General features: G+C 36.3%; 2 protein-coding genes across 5 annotated transcripts in view; one reads left to right on the forward strand and one right to left on the reverse strand.

Annotated features, from left to right (window-relative positions):
• PLEKHH2 (pleckstrin homology, MyTH4 and FERM domain containing H2) overlaps positions 1-16595 on the forward strand; it is a 110743-nt gene that overhangs the window by 25355 nt on the left and 68793 nt on the right. For all 4 annotated transcript variants that reach the window (XR_004385059.1, XM_032877954.1, XM_032877956.1 and 1 more), the window contains exons 3-6: positions 3550-3612; positions 14126-14275; positions 15529-15612; positions 16245-16326. Coding sequence is in view for 3 of the 4 variants with exons in the window: in XM_032877954.1 (XP_032733845.1) it covers positions 3550-3612; positions 14126-14275; positions 15529-15612; positions 16245-16326 (379 nt within the window). In the remaining variant the exon portion in view is untranslated. The remainder of the gene's footprint in view (positions 1-3549; positions 3613-14125; positions 14276-15528; positions 15613-16244; positions 16327-16595) is intronic.
• On the reverse strand, positions 1809-2682 carry C1GALT1C1L (C1GALT1 specific chaperone 1 like). The gene is given in 6 exon segments (XM_032877957.1): positions 1809-1867; positions 1870-2175; positions 2178-2284; positions 2286-2495; positions 2497-2643; positions 2645-2682. Coding segments are annotated over 6 exon segments (867 nt in total).

Below are 16595 nucleotides of genomic sequence, written 5' to 3' on the forward strand. Positions count from 1 at the left end.
TTAAAGAATTTATTTATTTATTTATTTATTTCTCAGAAAGAGAGAGAGAGAGAGCACAAGCAGGCAGAGTCAGAGAGAGAAGCAGGCTCCCCGCTGAGCAAGGAGCCCGATGCAGGACTCGATCCCAGGACCCTGAGATCATGACCTGAGCTGAAGGCAGCAGCTTAACCAATTGAGCCACCCAGGTATCCCTAAGACTTTATTTTTTAGAGTAGTTTAGGGTTCACAAAAAAGTAGGGTGGTACAGAAATGTCTCATATATTCCCAGCTCCTACACATGCATAACCTCCCTCATTACCAACATTCCCCCACCAGAGTGGTAAATTTGTTACAATTGATGAACCTACATTGACACATTATAAAAGCCCAAAGTCCATAGTTTCACTCTTGGTGTACATTCCATGGATTTGGACAAAGGTATAGTGACATGTATCCATCATTATGGTATCATACAGAGTATTTTCACTGCTCTGAAAAACTTCTATGCCTTGTTTATCCCCCACCTCAGCAGGAATCATACAATATGCAGTCTTTTCAAACTGGCTTCTTTCACTTAATAATATGCGTTTAAGTTTCCTCCATGTCTTTTTATGGCTTCATGGCCCATTTCCTTTTAGTGCCAAATAATAGGTCATTGTCTGGATGTACTATGGTTTATTTATCCATTCACCTACTGAAGGACATCTTGATTGCTTCCAAGTTTTGGCAGTTATGAATACAGCTAATGTGAACATCTGCATGCAAAGTTTTGTGTTGACATAAATTTTCAGCTCCTTTGTATAAATATCCAAGAGCGTGACTGCTAGATCATATGGTAAGAGTATGTTTAGTTTTATAAGAAACTGCCAAACTGTCTTCCAAAGTTGCTGTACCATTTTGCGTTCCCATGAGCAATGAATGAAAGTTCCTGTTTCTCCATGTCCTTGTCAGCATTTGGTGTTGTCAAAGTTCTGGATTTTGGCCCCTGGAATAGGTGTATCAGTACTCTTTTTTTTTTTCCACCAGCAGAATTTTACAGATCAGCCACTTGTTTGTGGATTTTCCTGGCAACCTCAACAATATTCAAAAGTGAGGTTAAGGCTCCACAAGCAAAATTTCCCCTAATAACATAAGTAGTTACATTGTAGAGGTGATAATTATCAGCATATTGCCAGTAGAGGAAGAATACAGTGTTGGCATGTGCCTGCCAGTTGGCTTTTTGGTTTAAAGAATATCCTACACAGGAGACAGTGCTTGTCCCAATGGCTTCTACAAAGTGCCATAACCTATACAGTAACTCAATAAAATATTTTAGACAACAGTCCTGGCTTATTAAACATTTGAAATATTTTCACAAAAATTAAAGATGATATGAGGTCCAGAAAATACACTTAGGAAATATTTATTTATTTACCCAAATATTTGAAACCTCTTCTAGAAGCTAGATGCCTTCAATAAGTGGTCTTAAAAAATGCTGCTGTGTGGACAGGCAGTTAAATTGCCATATATGGTGACAATGGAATATTTCACACTTCTGTTATCCAATAGAGATATAATATGAGACACATATGTACTTTAAAATTTTCTATTATGCAAACTGATAAAATGAAAAACAATTTTATATTTATTACAACATATTGAGAATATTTCAATGTGAGGCAATATAAAAAATTACTGAGATAATTTATATTTTTCATATTAGGTTTTCAAATAATATATGTATTATTGAGTTAAGAGTGTATTTTACACTTACATATCTCAATTCACTCTTCAAGTGGATCCACATTTCAAGTGCTTTTACACGGCACAATTCTATTATCCCTCAGCCTTCAGTCATTTTCTGAACCATTTGGAGGTAAGAAAACCAGTGTACTGTTGAAATAATGAATGCCCTGAGCCAGTGCACACCATGCTTTATTACTATCATCTTTCTGGGAGTTGGTCCATTAAGAGTAATAGCCATACCTGAACAGCAGCCTTCTACTACTTGCTGAGGATTATTACACATTGTCCCTTGAATAAGATGTGCAAATGGTTTTGTATTAAATACAACTCTTCCTTCACAATCCTCTGCATTTTCTGCAAGAACTCCAGCTTATTTGAGGCTGAGTGCCAGCTGAATGTCTTCAGATAACTTCCAAATCACACTTTGATCTGCACACTTCTCAGACTTGCCGAGAAGGTTGTCTTTCAAACTCTGCACTTGACAATTTCTCCTTCCACAGTCGGGTATGGAAGGTCGCCATTTATAGTGCAGCCCAGATGGAAAAGTTGTGATAAAGCCCTAGTAGACAACAGGTACTTTTTTGTCAACAACAGCAAATGTAGTGGGACGTACAAGAAAGAACCAGTTCCAGTTGTCGCCATGCTTTTCACAGACATAATTGTAAGTTGTCCTCATCTGTAACCACATGTCATTTTAAAAAATTATTAAACAATCATTTTTAGTACTGTAGGGCTCTTTGTCACAGTGTTTGGTCCGAGTCTCTTTCAGCAGAGCCCAGTAATGCTCATTTGGATTCTCCAAGGCTGATGCAGTCAACATGGCTACTGTTACTAACCTTCATGCACTGCACTCCTGAAATGTTTAATAAATCTTTTCTGTTTGGCGGGCAAACGTGATGGTGATCATGGTTGTTACCTCTGTTGAATGGTAATTGGCCACATAGTTATTAAAACAGAGTAAATGCTCCCAAGCACCATACTGGTAAAACACACACATGCGCGCACACACACACACACAAGCACGCACACAGGTAAAACGAAACAAAACAAAAATCACACACACACACACACACACACACACACAGGTAAAAGAAAAAAAACACACACACGCACACATTTCAACACTCAGAAAAAGGAATTTAAAATTGGGGTTTATATCACAATTGTGTATTCAGTACCTGGCACACATCTCTTATGTTAATTTACATCGGGTCCTTTTTAAGGCTTTTCTTAATTTTACTTATAATCATCATTTTAGTATTTTACTTTAGATCTCCAAACTTTTTATTCTCTACAGAACTTAAAAAAAAAAGCGAGATATTTTTTGATTCTTTGTTCCCAACATGTTTGTGGACATGCACGTATGTGTTAAGAGTCTCTTCTGTACTCTACTACAATGTATAATAAGAATTAAAACTACCCAGAGTTTTGATTTAAATATACCAACTATGGAGCTTATGAGAATACACCACTTTCTGGTATCATTGTGACTTTTTGATCAATTAATCAAATATGACATTTGAGGTCTTACCCTTTTCTTAGATTTAAATTACAGTTCTTAATATGTGTTGACCAGTAGTTTATAGTTCAATGAAGAAAATTCTATAAGTACTCATGTAGTATGTATTATATTGCACTAAAGGTATGAAACCTTTGGTATGTTATTTGATCAGTTTTTAAATATGCACTGAAAGAGCCTTTAATGTAACAGATTGTATGTAATTCATAGTCTTTAAACTACTTTAAATATCCTTAAAGAATTTGATGGCATTGCAAGATTTTTAAGTCATTTTCCTAAGTGAAATATGAACTTTTGTATTTTCTCTGTTTTTCCTCACTTTACAGATGCAGCAGCTTGAGAGACAAGTTATTGATGCTGAACGTCAAGCAGAAAAAGCTTTTCAACAGGTAGAGTATAATTCTAGTTAAATTTTTTTTTTCTTAGCTGCTTGGGTGGCTCAGTCAATTAAGGGTCTGACTTCGGCTCAGGTCATGATCTCGGGGTCCTGGGATCGAGCCTCAGGAGGGGCTCCACATTTGGCCAGGAGTCTGCTTCTCCCTTTCCCTCTACCCATCACCCTACTTATGTGTGCTTTCTCTCAAATAAATAAATAAAATCTTAAAGAATTTTTTTTTCTCTCTCTACCAATATAAACCTTGTTTTGCCCAAAACAATCCTCAAAATAGTCTTCAACCCTTCTCTACATCCTATTACTCTGACTGCTCTGTGACCTGGATCCATAGGGAAAGTGGAGAATCTAACTTTATTTTGCTCCTTAACAGATTTCCAAAATATGAAAATGCTTCCATTGGAAGGTTTATCTTCTGAAAAAATCAGATATGATTTTTATGGAAATCCTAACCATAATGATGTTGTAAATATAAATATGTTCATAACATTGTCTTTTTAAAATTATTGTTATGTTAGTCACCATACAGTACATCATTAGTTTTCGATGTAGTGTTCCATGATTCATTGTTTGCGTATAACACTGAGTGCTCCATGTAATACATGCCCTCCTTAATACCCATCACCAGGTTAACTCATTCCCCCACCCTCCCTGCCCTCTAAAACCCTCAGTTTGTTTCTCAGAGTCCATAGTCTCTCATGATTCGTCTCTCCCTTGGATTTCCCCCACTTCATTTTTCCCTTCCTTCTCCTAATGTCCTCCATGCTATTCCTTATGTTCCAACAATAAGTGAAACCGTATGATAATTGACTTTCTCTGTTTGACTTATTTCACTCAGCATAATCTCCTCCAGTCCCATCCATGTTGATGCAAAAGTTGGGTATTCATCCTTTCTGATGGCAGAGTAATATTCCATTATATATATGGGCCATATCTTCTTTATCTATTCATCTGTTGAAGGGCATCTCGGCTCTTTCTACATTTTGGCTATTGGGGACATTGCTGCCAGGAACGTTGGGGTGCATATGCCCTTCTTTTCACTACATTTGTATCTTTGGGGTAAATACCCAGTACTGCAGTCACTGGGTCATAGGGTAGCTCTATTTTTAATTTTTTGAGGAAGTTCCCATTGTTTTCCAAAGTGGCTGTACCAACTTTCATTCCCACCAACAGTGTAAGAGGGTTCCCCTTTCTCCCCAATCTCTTCAACACTTGTTGTTTCTTGCCTTGTCAATTTTTGCCATTCTAACTGATGTGAGATGGTATCTCAGTGTGGGTTTGATTTAAATTTCCCTGGTAGCTAATGATGATGAACATTTTTTCATGTGTCTGTTAGCCATTTGTATGTCTTCTTTTGACAAGTGTCTGTTCATGTCTTCTGCCCATTTTCTGACTTGATTATTTGTTTTTGGGAAGTTGGGTTTGAGAAGTTCTTTATAGTTCTTGGATATCAGCCCTTTGTAGAGTCATTTGCAAATATCTTCTCCCATTCCGTGGGTTGCCTCTTTGTTTTGTTGGCTGTTTCCTTTGCTGTGCAGAAGATTTTTATCTTGATGAAGTCCCAAAATTCATTTTTGCTTTTGTTTCTCTTGACTTTGGAGACGTTTTTTGAAAGCAGTTGCTGTGGCTGATGTCGAAGAAGTTACTGCCTATGTTCTACTCTAGGATTTTGGTGGATTCCTATTTCACACTGAGGTCTTTCTTCCATTTTGAGTTTATCTTTGTGTATGGTGTAACAGAATGGTCGGGTTTCATTCTTCTGTATATAGCTGTCCAATTTCCCCAGCACCCTTTATTGAAGAGACAGTCTTTTTTCCATTGGATATTTTTTTCTGCTTTGTTGACGATTGTTTGACTGTAGAGTTGAGGGTCCATATCTGGGCTCTCTATTCTGTTCCATTGGTCTATGTGTCTGTTTTTGTGCCAGTACCATACTGTCTTGGTGATCACAGCTTTGTAATATACCTTGAAATCAGGCAACGTGATGCCCCCAGCTTTGGGTTTTGTTTTTTTTTTGTGTTTTTTTCTTCCCCCAACATTTCCTTGGTGATTCGGGTATTTTCTGGTCCATACACATTTATGATTGTTTGTTCCAGCACTTCGAAAAATGCTATTGGTATTTTGATCGGGATGGTGTTGAAAGTATAGATTGCTATGGGAAGCATAGACATTTTAACAGTGTTTATTCATCCAATACACGAGCATGGAATGTTTTCCCATCTTTTTGTGTCTTCTTCAATTTCTTTCATGAGTGTTCTGTAGTTTTCAGAGTATAGATCTTTTACCTCTTTGTTTAGGTTTATTTCAAGGTACTGATGCTATTGTAAATGGAATCAATTCTCTAATTTCTCTTTCTACAGTTACATTGTTAGTGTATAAGAAAGCAACTGATTTCTGTGCATCGATTTTGTATCCTGCCACATTACTGAATTGCTGTATGAGTTCTGGTAATTTGGAGGTGGAGTCTTTTGGGTTTTCCACATAAAGTATTGTGTCATCTGCGAAGAGTAGCAGTGTCTTTCATAGAAATAAAGATTTAGAAATAATATGAATGCCATATTATAAGAGAATGCATAAGTGTACTATATTTATTCCATGAAATATTAAGCAACCATTAAAAATAATTATTACAAAAGGCATACTAATACAGAATAATGCTTAGAGTTATATCAGGAAAACTACATACAAAAACGCATACTTCGTATTAATAGGCATGTGGGGGAAGAGTCAAAGCTTTGATATGTCACTTAACTCAATCTGGGCCTTGCCAACATTAAAATGAGTGCTTTGGATGAGCCCGCAGGCCTTAAAGTTTGTCTAATGATCCTCAGTCCATAGCTTCACATTTTATGAAAAGATCTTTGTCAGATTCAGGCAAGTCAGGTTTTTCAAAATTATAATTTTTTCTAAGAAATGTATATTATATTTCTTATTCTTGCTCTAAATTTGTAATGTTTCTTCTCTTCAGTTTGAGTACTACCAAATCTTGTTTTCACCTAAAAGATTTGATCTTATACAGCAGATTCAGTAGATTGATTTAGTGGCTTGATAAATTTCCAAACAAACCAAATCTAACCTAATCTCTGAATTTCTTAATTATACTTAAAAGAAATTCCTAAAATTTTATTATACCAAATTTCAACCAGTGCAAGAGTAGAGAAAATAGTATCATGAACCCTCATCACCAGCTTTAACAATTAGTCTACTCAAGGCTAATCAATACCTCCATTCACTTTATTCTTCTCCACCCCCATACCAGGTTATTTTGAAACAACTTCTAGACATCATATCATTTCACCCATGGGTATTTCAGCAACTAATCTGAAAACAGGATTTAAAAATCAGAACTATAGTATCATCACACCAGCAATTCTTTAAAACCTCAAATTTAGGTATTGGTAGAAGTTTGAATAGTAATGGTAAAGATGTATGCTGTGCTTGATTTTTTTTTTAGATTATTTATTTATTTATTTATTTGACAGAGAGAGAGAGAGAGAGAGAGAGAGATATCACAAGCAGGCAGAGAGGCAGGCAGAGACAGAGAGAGGGGGAACCAGGCTCCCCACTGAGCAGAGAGCCTGGTGCGGGGCTCGATCCCGGGACTCTGGGATCATGACCTGACCTGAAGGCAGAGGCTTTAACCCACTGAGCCACCCAGGCACCCCGCTGTGCTTGATTTTTTAAATATTCTTTAGCTAATAATACCAAATAGTTTTATTTCTATTTGTAGCCCTAAAAATCCAATAATTAACAGTAAACTCATAAAAGGTCACTTATAGTCTATGAAGGACTCCCATGTTTATGTCCCTTTTCGCCATTGTATACTAAATGTCTTTGTCCTTGTCTTTGTCTATTGTGGGCTCTGTATGCATGTCCCTGATTAGTCCCACACCTAGTAGCACACATTCAGCAGTTTGTCCTTCTTATCTCTCTCTTTATCTTTCCCTTTCTGACTTTGGCCTTTCCTTGGTGACATCTCTCTTTACCTCTATACCCATGGTTATCTATCTCTCTCTCTTCTTCCCTATTTTTACCTTCCCTTTCTTTTTTCCCTTTAACACCTCTTAGTATAGGGAAAAAAAGAAAGAAACGAAGGATGATTTTGTTTTGCCTTTTCTTAAGTTAAATTAAAATCAAATTTTTATTAATTATTTATTTATGTCAGAGACACACACAGAAGCAGAGAACCCATGAGCTGGAGGAGTGGCAGGTTTCCTACTGAGCAGGGAGCCAGACATGGGACTCGGTCCCAGGACTCTGGGATCATGACCTGAGCTGAAGGCCCACGTTTAACTAGCTGAGCCACCCAGGCATGCCTTAAATTAAAATTCTTAATTTATATGTGCAGCGTATGGTTAGCTCTGAAAAGTAAATTAATATGTCTTTCTTATTTGTGATTTTCAGGGTTTTCTTTTGTGATTCACTAGATCTTAAGAGCAAAAAAAGAATCCCTGTTCCCAATTCAAGGGAAACAAGCCATGGCTGTTTGTAGCTATTAGGACCCAACCACTGATCTTGATAAGCTAACAGGAAGAATTTCTTATTTGAGGTTATCCTTTGAGGATATCAGGTGTAAAGTTATTTAATTCTGTGTGCTACATTTTATTTATTTTAAAGATTTTATTTATCTCAGTTGGCAGAGAGAAACAGAGAGAGGCAACACAAGCAGGGAAGTAGGAGAGAGAGAAGCACGCTTCCTGCTGAACAGGGAGCCAAGTGTGGGGCTCGATCCCATGACCTTGGGATCATGACCTGAGCCCAAGACATATGCTTAACAACCGAGTCACCCAGGCACCCTGTGTGCTACATTTTAAAGCAAAAAGTCACCATGATTGGCTAAATGGCCTTAAATCAAACCCCTCCTCCCATAAAGAGTCAGTGAGAATAGCAAATTTCCCTGTTTTGTTATGCTTCACAAGGGATTTTTTTCCTTATGTAATGGTACATTTTATTATATGTTATATTATTATACATCATACATATTATACATTATATACATATTACATATTATTCGCAGTATTACATACATAATGATTCTGAAAGTTTTTTTTTTATTTTTGTTTTTTAAAGATTTTATTTATTTATTTGACAGACAGGGATCACAAGTAGGCAGAGAGGCAGGCAGAGAGAGGGGGAAGCAGGCTCCCCACTGAGCAGAGAGTCCCATGCGGGGCTCAATCCCAGGACCCTGGGACCACAACCTGAGCCGAAGGCAGAGGCTTTAACCCTCTGAGCCACCCAGGTATCCTGATTCTGAAAGTTTATAGGAAATACAAAGAGAGCAAATGAATTCTCATGTACCAATTATATTACCTTCTTGTGGCCTTCACATGACTAAGTAAATGTTATTAACATAGAGTAACCACATCCTTTCCTATCTTTAGCAGTGTCCATGGGACTGTGCCCTATCTGCTGTTTATGTTGCTTAAATTCAGCTTGTCCTTTGTCTTTGAGTCATATCCTAATACTTAAACTGTATTTATATTAACCAAAAAGGAACATTTCACCACTAAAAGCAGTAGTCAGCGCAAACTGACTCAACTTTGTACTTGAGCTTTCTTCATTTTTCCCCTTGTTTTTAATGAGTGGCATTATCTTACCTGTATAACCATTAAATAAGTTGGCCGTAGAGAAGAAATTGTACATTTTTGCAGAGAAATCTTGGCGATCATTATGCTGTAGTACATTTTTATTGTTGTTGAGTTTGTTCAGAGTTTGGAAAACAGTATGTGCACATCAATACCAAATTACTTATGAGTATTCCTGTGAGATAGAAAAACTACAGATTGCACATGTGGGAGATACCAATACATAGGATTCATTCTCTATCTGATTAGGTGTATATTACAATCTATTACACTGATTTATGCTAACCAGGGCCACCTGGATAGCTTAGTCAGTTAAGCAGCTGCCTTCAGCTCAGGTCATGGTCCCAGGGTCCTGGGATTGAGTCCTGCATCAGGCTTCTTGCTCAGCCGGGAGCCTGCTTCTCCCTCTGAGGGCCACTCCCCCTGGTTGTGTGCAGGCTCTCTCGCTCTCTCTCTCTCTGACAAATAAATAAATAAAATCTTTAATTTATGCTAACCAAAAGGGAGTACAGTAATTTCCCCTATAGAAATTTGTGTTTTCATTCTGTCCTGTTCTCAATCCCTTGCCTGTGTTGGGTGCAGACTTGGTAGGATTTTAAAGTTCTCTCTGACCATTCTATATGTGGACTAATCTGCCTCCCTGTGAAGTTGGTTCTTAGATTCCAAATCACTTGTGGTTCTTAATAAGTGACAACTACTCAGTCATGCTATTATCCAGGACCTTGTAATGATTTACTTCATTACATGGAAACGTACTTTATCCAGTGCTATTCCTTTTCACCTCCAGTAAGAATTGTTCCAGTCTTACTGCATAAATTCTGGAGCACTATTTGCAAAATAATTGTGTTTATGATGTGAAAGATAATTACTTAATTTGCAGTACATTTTAAGTAACTGGTAAATGGTCTGGAATTCAAAATACCCTTATAATTCCTTTCTTCATTCTATTTTGGAATGATCAGGTATTTTTGTCATGCCATTGCAACATATATAGGGAAAAAGAAACTTTCAAACCACCCCACCACTGAAAATATAGTCACATCTTAATTACCTGTAGTGGGGTAGGAAGGGATGGGGTTAGAAATGGGAAGAGTATGGGCAGGAAAATGGGAAACAGCACTGGGAATTGTGTCAGTCCCCAAGACTTTCCTCAAGGTTTGATGATTCCCCAGAACTCACAGAACTCAGAAAAGCTGTTATACTCACGGTTATGGTTTATTACAGTGAAAGCTTACAGATTAAAATCAGCAAAGGAAAAATGCACATAGAGCAGAGTCCAGGAGAAACCAGATGTGAGCTTCCAGTATCCTCTCTCACTGGAGTTACACAGGGATGCACTTAATTCTCCCATCAATGATATGTGACAACATACAAAGTATTGCTGACTAGGGAAATTCACCTGAGCCTTGGTGTCCAGAATTTTATTGGCAGGGGCTGAGGCTGGTAGTGTCAGTCTTGTAGGCATGGAATGCATGTGTGACTGACCTTAGCTATTCAGTTTCCAACCTTGCACAGTGGCCCAGGACCCAAGGTGAATAGGGAAAAGAAGAGGCATTCACCATAAATTATGCTATTGGCATAAACTATCTGGTGTGGCCCAATTTCTCAAGTGTATAGAGTCTTAACAGGCAGGATATTACAAGGGCACAGAAGTTATTTTTTTTCCCCAGGAGCTAGGCAAATGCCAGTTCTTTTTTTTTTTTTTTTTGGAATGTGCAGGGTTCCAGCACCCCCAAGTCTGCTGAGTTAATCCTTTACTACAGAATAGCTTAGGGAGCTCAGAAGCAATAAAGGTTTTGGGAAAATGGCTGAGATACATGGGTGCAACCAGAGGCTCTCCTAGAAGAAAAGGAGAAAGGTAGCCTACAAGTGCAAAGCATTCTTCCCCAGAGAAGATCCATATATAGGTAATTGCAAGTTTCTTTAATGAGCAGTTTGAATTCATAGGTGTTTGTTATTGGTCAGTCTCTGAGTAGTTGAAATTCTTATATGGTTCAGACCATATAAGACCTGGAGAAAGAACTGGGCTGTTTTATGTGTACTTGAAGTGAGATATTTTTAAAGGCTGCTTGGTGTTTCTGTAGGCCCTTATCTTTTCTGTAGATGTATTATTCATGTGAATTACAAAGGAAGGCTGGTGGATCCTAACAGGAGTACTTGGCAAGTAGATTGCCTGTAACTATTTTGTGAGCTCTCTCCCTAAGAGATTTTGCTGTTCTTGCCTGTATTTTCCTTGCCTGGGAAGGTTTTTGTTTAGCTGAAAGTAATGGTCAAATTAAACAGTCATACATAGCAAAAATGCATCCAAGGAGCTCTGACTGTAGCTCCCAGTCATAAAAGGAGAACACCTTTTAAATGGAACACATTTTTCAGGAGATAAGAGTACTCCCAAATCAGGGGCACCAGGCTGGGTCAGTCAGTTAAGTGTCTGCCTTTGGCTTGGGTCATGATCAAGCTCACTGTCAGGCTCCCTGCTGGGCACAGAGTCTGTCTCTCTCTCTCCCTTTGCCTTCCTCTCCCTATGCTCTCTGTCTTACTCTCTCTCAAATAAATACATAAAATCTTAAAAAAAAAAAAAAACAAACAAACAAAAACCGGAGTACTCCCAAATCATAGTTTTCTAGAACTGTAGACCTTTCCCAGCAATAATAGGACAATTTTATGTGGTAGTCCAGTGTTTGTAGGGTGACTTGCTCTGACTTAATAAAAGGAGACTATAGATGTAGATCTGGTAATATTTATTTATATTCTTATTCAGTTTTTTTTTTTTTTGAGGTTTGCAGGGCAGAAATATTTCTTCCCTTCTAAGTTCTTTGGCTTGTCTAATAATTAAATTGGCATAAGCTAGATTAATAGGAGAAAAACAAGTTTAATTTCGTACACACGGGAGCTCCATAAAAATAAGGGACTCAAAGAAGTGACCACAGCAGGCAAATTTTATACCATTTAGACAAAAAAAAAACCAGTACATTTGTGAAGAATTGACAAGACAAAGGGGCTTGGTCTTAGGGTAGTAAATTAGTGAAGAAATAACAAGGTTTGTTTACACAGCCTTTTCAGCCCTAAATTCCCTGTCTCTGATGATAAGGATGCCTTCTTCCCTCCTGGTACAGGAGGAGGATTTATTTCTAGTTTTCAGGGGGACAAAAGAGGGTCGGAGTGTTCTTACACCAGCTGTTTCTTAGGTAACTTGAATTCAGAATAATCAATATGCCAAAGTGGCATATTTGGGGCTGGCACATTCTGCTCCCCTACAGGTCTGTCGTCTATTACTCTGTCCCCGAAGAACTAGCATTTTGAACTTGGTCTCTGCCCTTCTTTCTCTGCTTCCACAACTATAGAATGTCCTGTGTGGAACTGGTTGAACCATCTTAAGAATGATCCTTGGTATTTATTGTTCAGCTTTCTGTCCTCCTCTGACTGTTTTTCATGGTAGCATTTCTTTGTCCTTGACTTCTTGGTCTGCCATTCCTGCAGAAAACACGCTATATTATGTTAAAAAATATAAACCTTACCTTAAGATAACTTAAAATTATCACTTGGGTAGTGGAATGCAGGATTTTTCTCCAACTTTTAAAATCTACTCTTGTTTTTATAGTTTTCAGACATCTGCGTGGTATTTAAGTAGGACACTTTGGCATCTGAGTTGAGTTTACATTTCTCTGGTGAACCTACAGATGACACCTTGTATTCACGGTTAAAAAAACAGAACCAAACTAACCTTAACACCCTCCTTCCAGAAACCCTCATTAGTCAAGTATTTTTGAACTCTAAGTCGATTCATCATGATTTTTCAGAGGTGTTTTTAACAGTTTAAGATGTTTCATTGTAATTTTCAATAATTTCTCAAATGCTTTTGCGTATTTTTCTTCTTTGCCCCCTACAATCTAAAACATTACAAAAATTACGTTCTTGCCTGTTTGGAGTATATGGAATAGAAGTCTTAATATACAGTGCCCAGTACTTTCTTTCTTACTGTCATTAACATCTCACACATTTCTTCATATGCCCAAATGTGTGTTGCAAAAGATTCAAGCAGAGCCAGTGTATCTTAGGTATTAAAATTATAGCGTCACACACCCCCCAGATCACACACCAGTATCTTTTATCTTGCTCTATGTTTTCCTACTGCCTTTACCTCCTTGTATGGCGTACTGTATGATTTTTACATCTTTCTTATATTTGTGATCTCTCTTACCCACTAGAATGTAATTTCTATGCAGACAGAGATTTTGGGTCCATTTTATTCACTGATGTCTTCCCAGGGCCTGGCACTTGGCAACTATTCACTGTTTGTTAAATGAATGAATCAATAAACCCTCACTGAACATACTCCCTTACCTACATCTTGATTCTCATAGTTTTTTATTTTTTGTATTCCATCATTTGGGGCTTTAAAGCTTTTTTGTTTTCCTTTTCCTTTCCATTGTGTGTGTTTGTTTTTCACCCAAGTTCAATTTTTTTTTTTTTCCCAAAATGTGCTGTTACACCTGGTCATCCAACCTGATCTTTTCTCACTACTCACTTCTTTACTTTATATTCCTGCTTCCTTTAAAATATGAAAAAATGAGGGCTGCAAACTTTCTGATTCTATACTAACATGGAATATTTCATATATTATCATTGTTCTAGTAAACATGTGCATTACTTACATGATAGCAAAATTCTGACAATCTCTTCTGTGCCCTTATGTACCTCAAAGGTAAACACCACTTAGCAAAATAGTCTCCAGACCTTATAATTGTTAAATACATTAGTCTTCCGACTTTATAATTATTAAATTATTAAAACATGCTATACAATATTTTGTTTTTATGATGATACCTTTGAGGAATCTATTTAAGGTTAAAGTAAAATGCTAAGTTTAATACTGTGATAAATTAATTACATGCATAATATTAATTTTCTAACCTCTGAATTCAGGTACAAGTTATGGAAGAGAAATTAAAAGCAGCTAATATTCAAACCAGTGAATCAGAAACAAGGCTGTATAAAAAGTGTCAAGATCTGGAGACCCTAATACAAGAAAAAGATGACATCATTCAAAACTTGGAACTGCAGCTTGAAGAACAGGTTAGGAAGAATTGGATCATCACAGTTTAAATGCATGCATTTATTTATACATAATCACAAAAGTTAAAGAGAGAGCCCACACTTCTAAATTTGGATCAGAAATCTCACTTATTTCGTCAGCTCCTGGAGTCTAATCACATTTACTGGTAAAAGGTACAAATAAAATGGTATTCTCTTTAAGTCTGGGTGATTCCAAAGCCATATCTAACACTTTTTGGATGCAACTGTGCTCCTTAACTTTCAGACTTTTCAGAGTATGATGTAGTTTTCAGCTTCAATACTTTTGGTTGTCAGCAGGCATTTCTCTCTGTAAAATCTTTGAGATAGATCTTTGCTTTAGATTTTTAGGGTGTTGGATATACTTATGGAACATTGTATTTTAAAAGTACGTTTGATGTGGATCCTTCTGTTAAAAATGTATACACTGTCTTTAAACCACTTTACTGAGATCAAGTATAGTTTTTAGTTTATTTTAAAATTTTCTTAGGAATATTTATTTATTTATTTTTATTTATTTAGGGAAAAAATTGCATTAAGGTCATTTGCTTAAATCATCATTTAGCATCACTTAAGGATGACTACTATGAAATTAATAAATCTGCTAAATTGTTTTTTATCTTCAGAATTTTTTTCCCATTACTCTGGGAATTTGTATTTCTTTAGGTCAATGGTTTCCAACTTTTCACCACCCCCAGCCTCCACCCACTGTGATTTATATGACAGTCACATTCTCCTAGTTTTGTGAACATAACCAGGTTTTAAGGTTGGTAAATGTGAGCTAGAGTTTATTTCATTTTTGCTGAATCTTTAAAAACTTGCATGTAAAAATAAAATAAAATATATGGGAAATAAAAACTTGTAATTGAGGGGAAAACAAACCATGCTCCAGAAGAGATTCTGATTCTCTTCCCCCTAACCTGGTTGACCCCTCTCCTACAGTTATAAACCCTAGATCATTTCCAGAAATCATTTATTTTTTTGATAAATTCAGTGCTTGGATTTCAGTGTAAGATCTTTCTGAGAAAGAGAATTTAACAGTTGTTCAAACTAGTAATATTTTCATATGCTTTATGGTTTATTATTATGTCTACTGGACGATGGTTCTCGTTTTTTTACTCTATTTGATGATTTGAAGGTAGATGTATTAACTTGGAAATGGGTTTTAAGTGGATTGGTCCTTTATATTTATGATGTAATGTTTCTAGACCAGTGAGCCTATGTTTGAACTAAATGCACTGCTAATGTTATTTCAGAAACAAATAAGGATACAAGAAGCTAAAATTATAGAAGAGAAAGCAGCTAAGATCAAAGAATGGGTAACACTTAAATTAAATGAGGTATTTATTCCTATATTTTGCCTTTTCTTTATCTTTTACTTAATTTGAATAGATAAGTCATCAGAGTATCTGATCATTTGGAATGAAACAAAATTCTGATCAGTTGGTGGTGCTGCTGTCTTTTGGCAAACGTGAGATCGGCAGCTTTCACTCTTATGTCCAATGTATTTCTGAAATTAAAAATATTGATAGACTCCTAGTAAACAGTAGAAGTAGCCTCATTCTAGGTAGTTGATTTTAGTTCTAATTAGCTAATTTTAAATAATTATAGAACATATGTATATATCACAAATTAATGTGTTTAGTATCTTGAGAAGTACACATGGGTTTATATGGCAGATTAAATGCTGAAATTTAATGAAGTTTGATTTAAAACAATTTTACAATGGGAAAGGCATGAAAATTCCCTGGGGTGAAAATATTTGAACTCTCCATTCTGGAAAAAATAAATATCAGAGCCCTAATTACCTAGGTTGATAATTATGATGATAAATTCGTCTGATATTTGGTCATCATTCTTTTTGTATTTTGCTTACATGTAATTAGGTATTAACATTTTAAAATATTATAATTTGCTAGTACATTTTAGAAATATTATTCCTGTATAAAAGGATACCATTATGTCCTTTCAGCTGGAATTAGAAAATCAGAATCTTCGTTTGATCAACCAAAACCAAACCGAAGAGATAAGAACATTACAGTCAAAACTACAAGGTATGAGTATTTTGACTAAGATAGCTTAGTTATGTTTATTAGGCTATACAGAATTTTATTGTTGAACATTTGAAATATGCCTAGCACAACCAAGGAGCTAAATTTTTACATTTTATTTAATTTGAATAGATTTTAATTTAAAGAGCCACATGTCTATATTAGCACAGCTAGACAATTTTGCAAATAACCCAAAGGGGGTAATACTAATTTGAATGTTTAATTTCAGGTATGTTTGCTTTAAAAAATCAGTTATTGGGGTGCCTGGGTGG

Source organism: Lontra canadensis, unplaced genomic scaffold (assembly GCF_010015895.1).
Source record: "Lontra canadensis isolate GAN:19392208 unplaced genomic scaffold, GSC_riverotter_1.0 scaffold61, whole genome shotgun sequence".
Taxonomy (NCBI): domain Eukaryota; kingdom Metazoa; phylum Chordata; class Mammalia; order Carnivora; family Mustelidae; genus Lontra; species Lontra canadensis.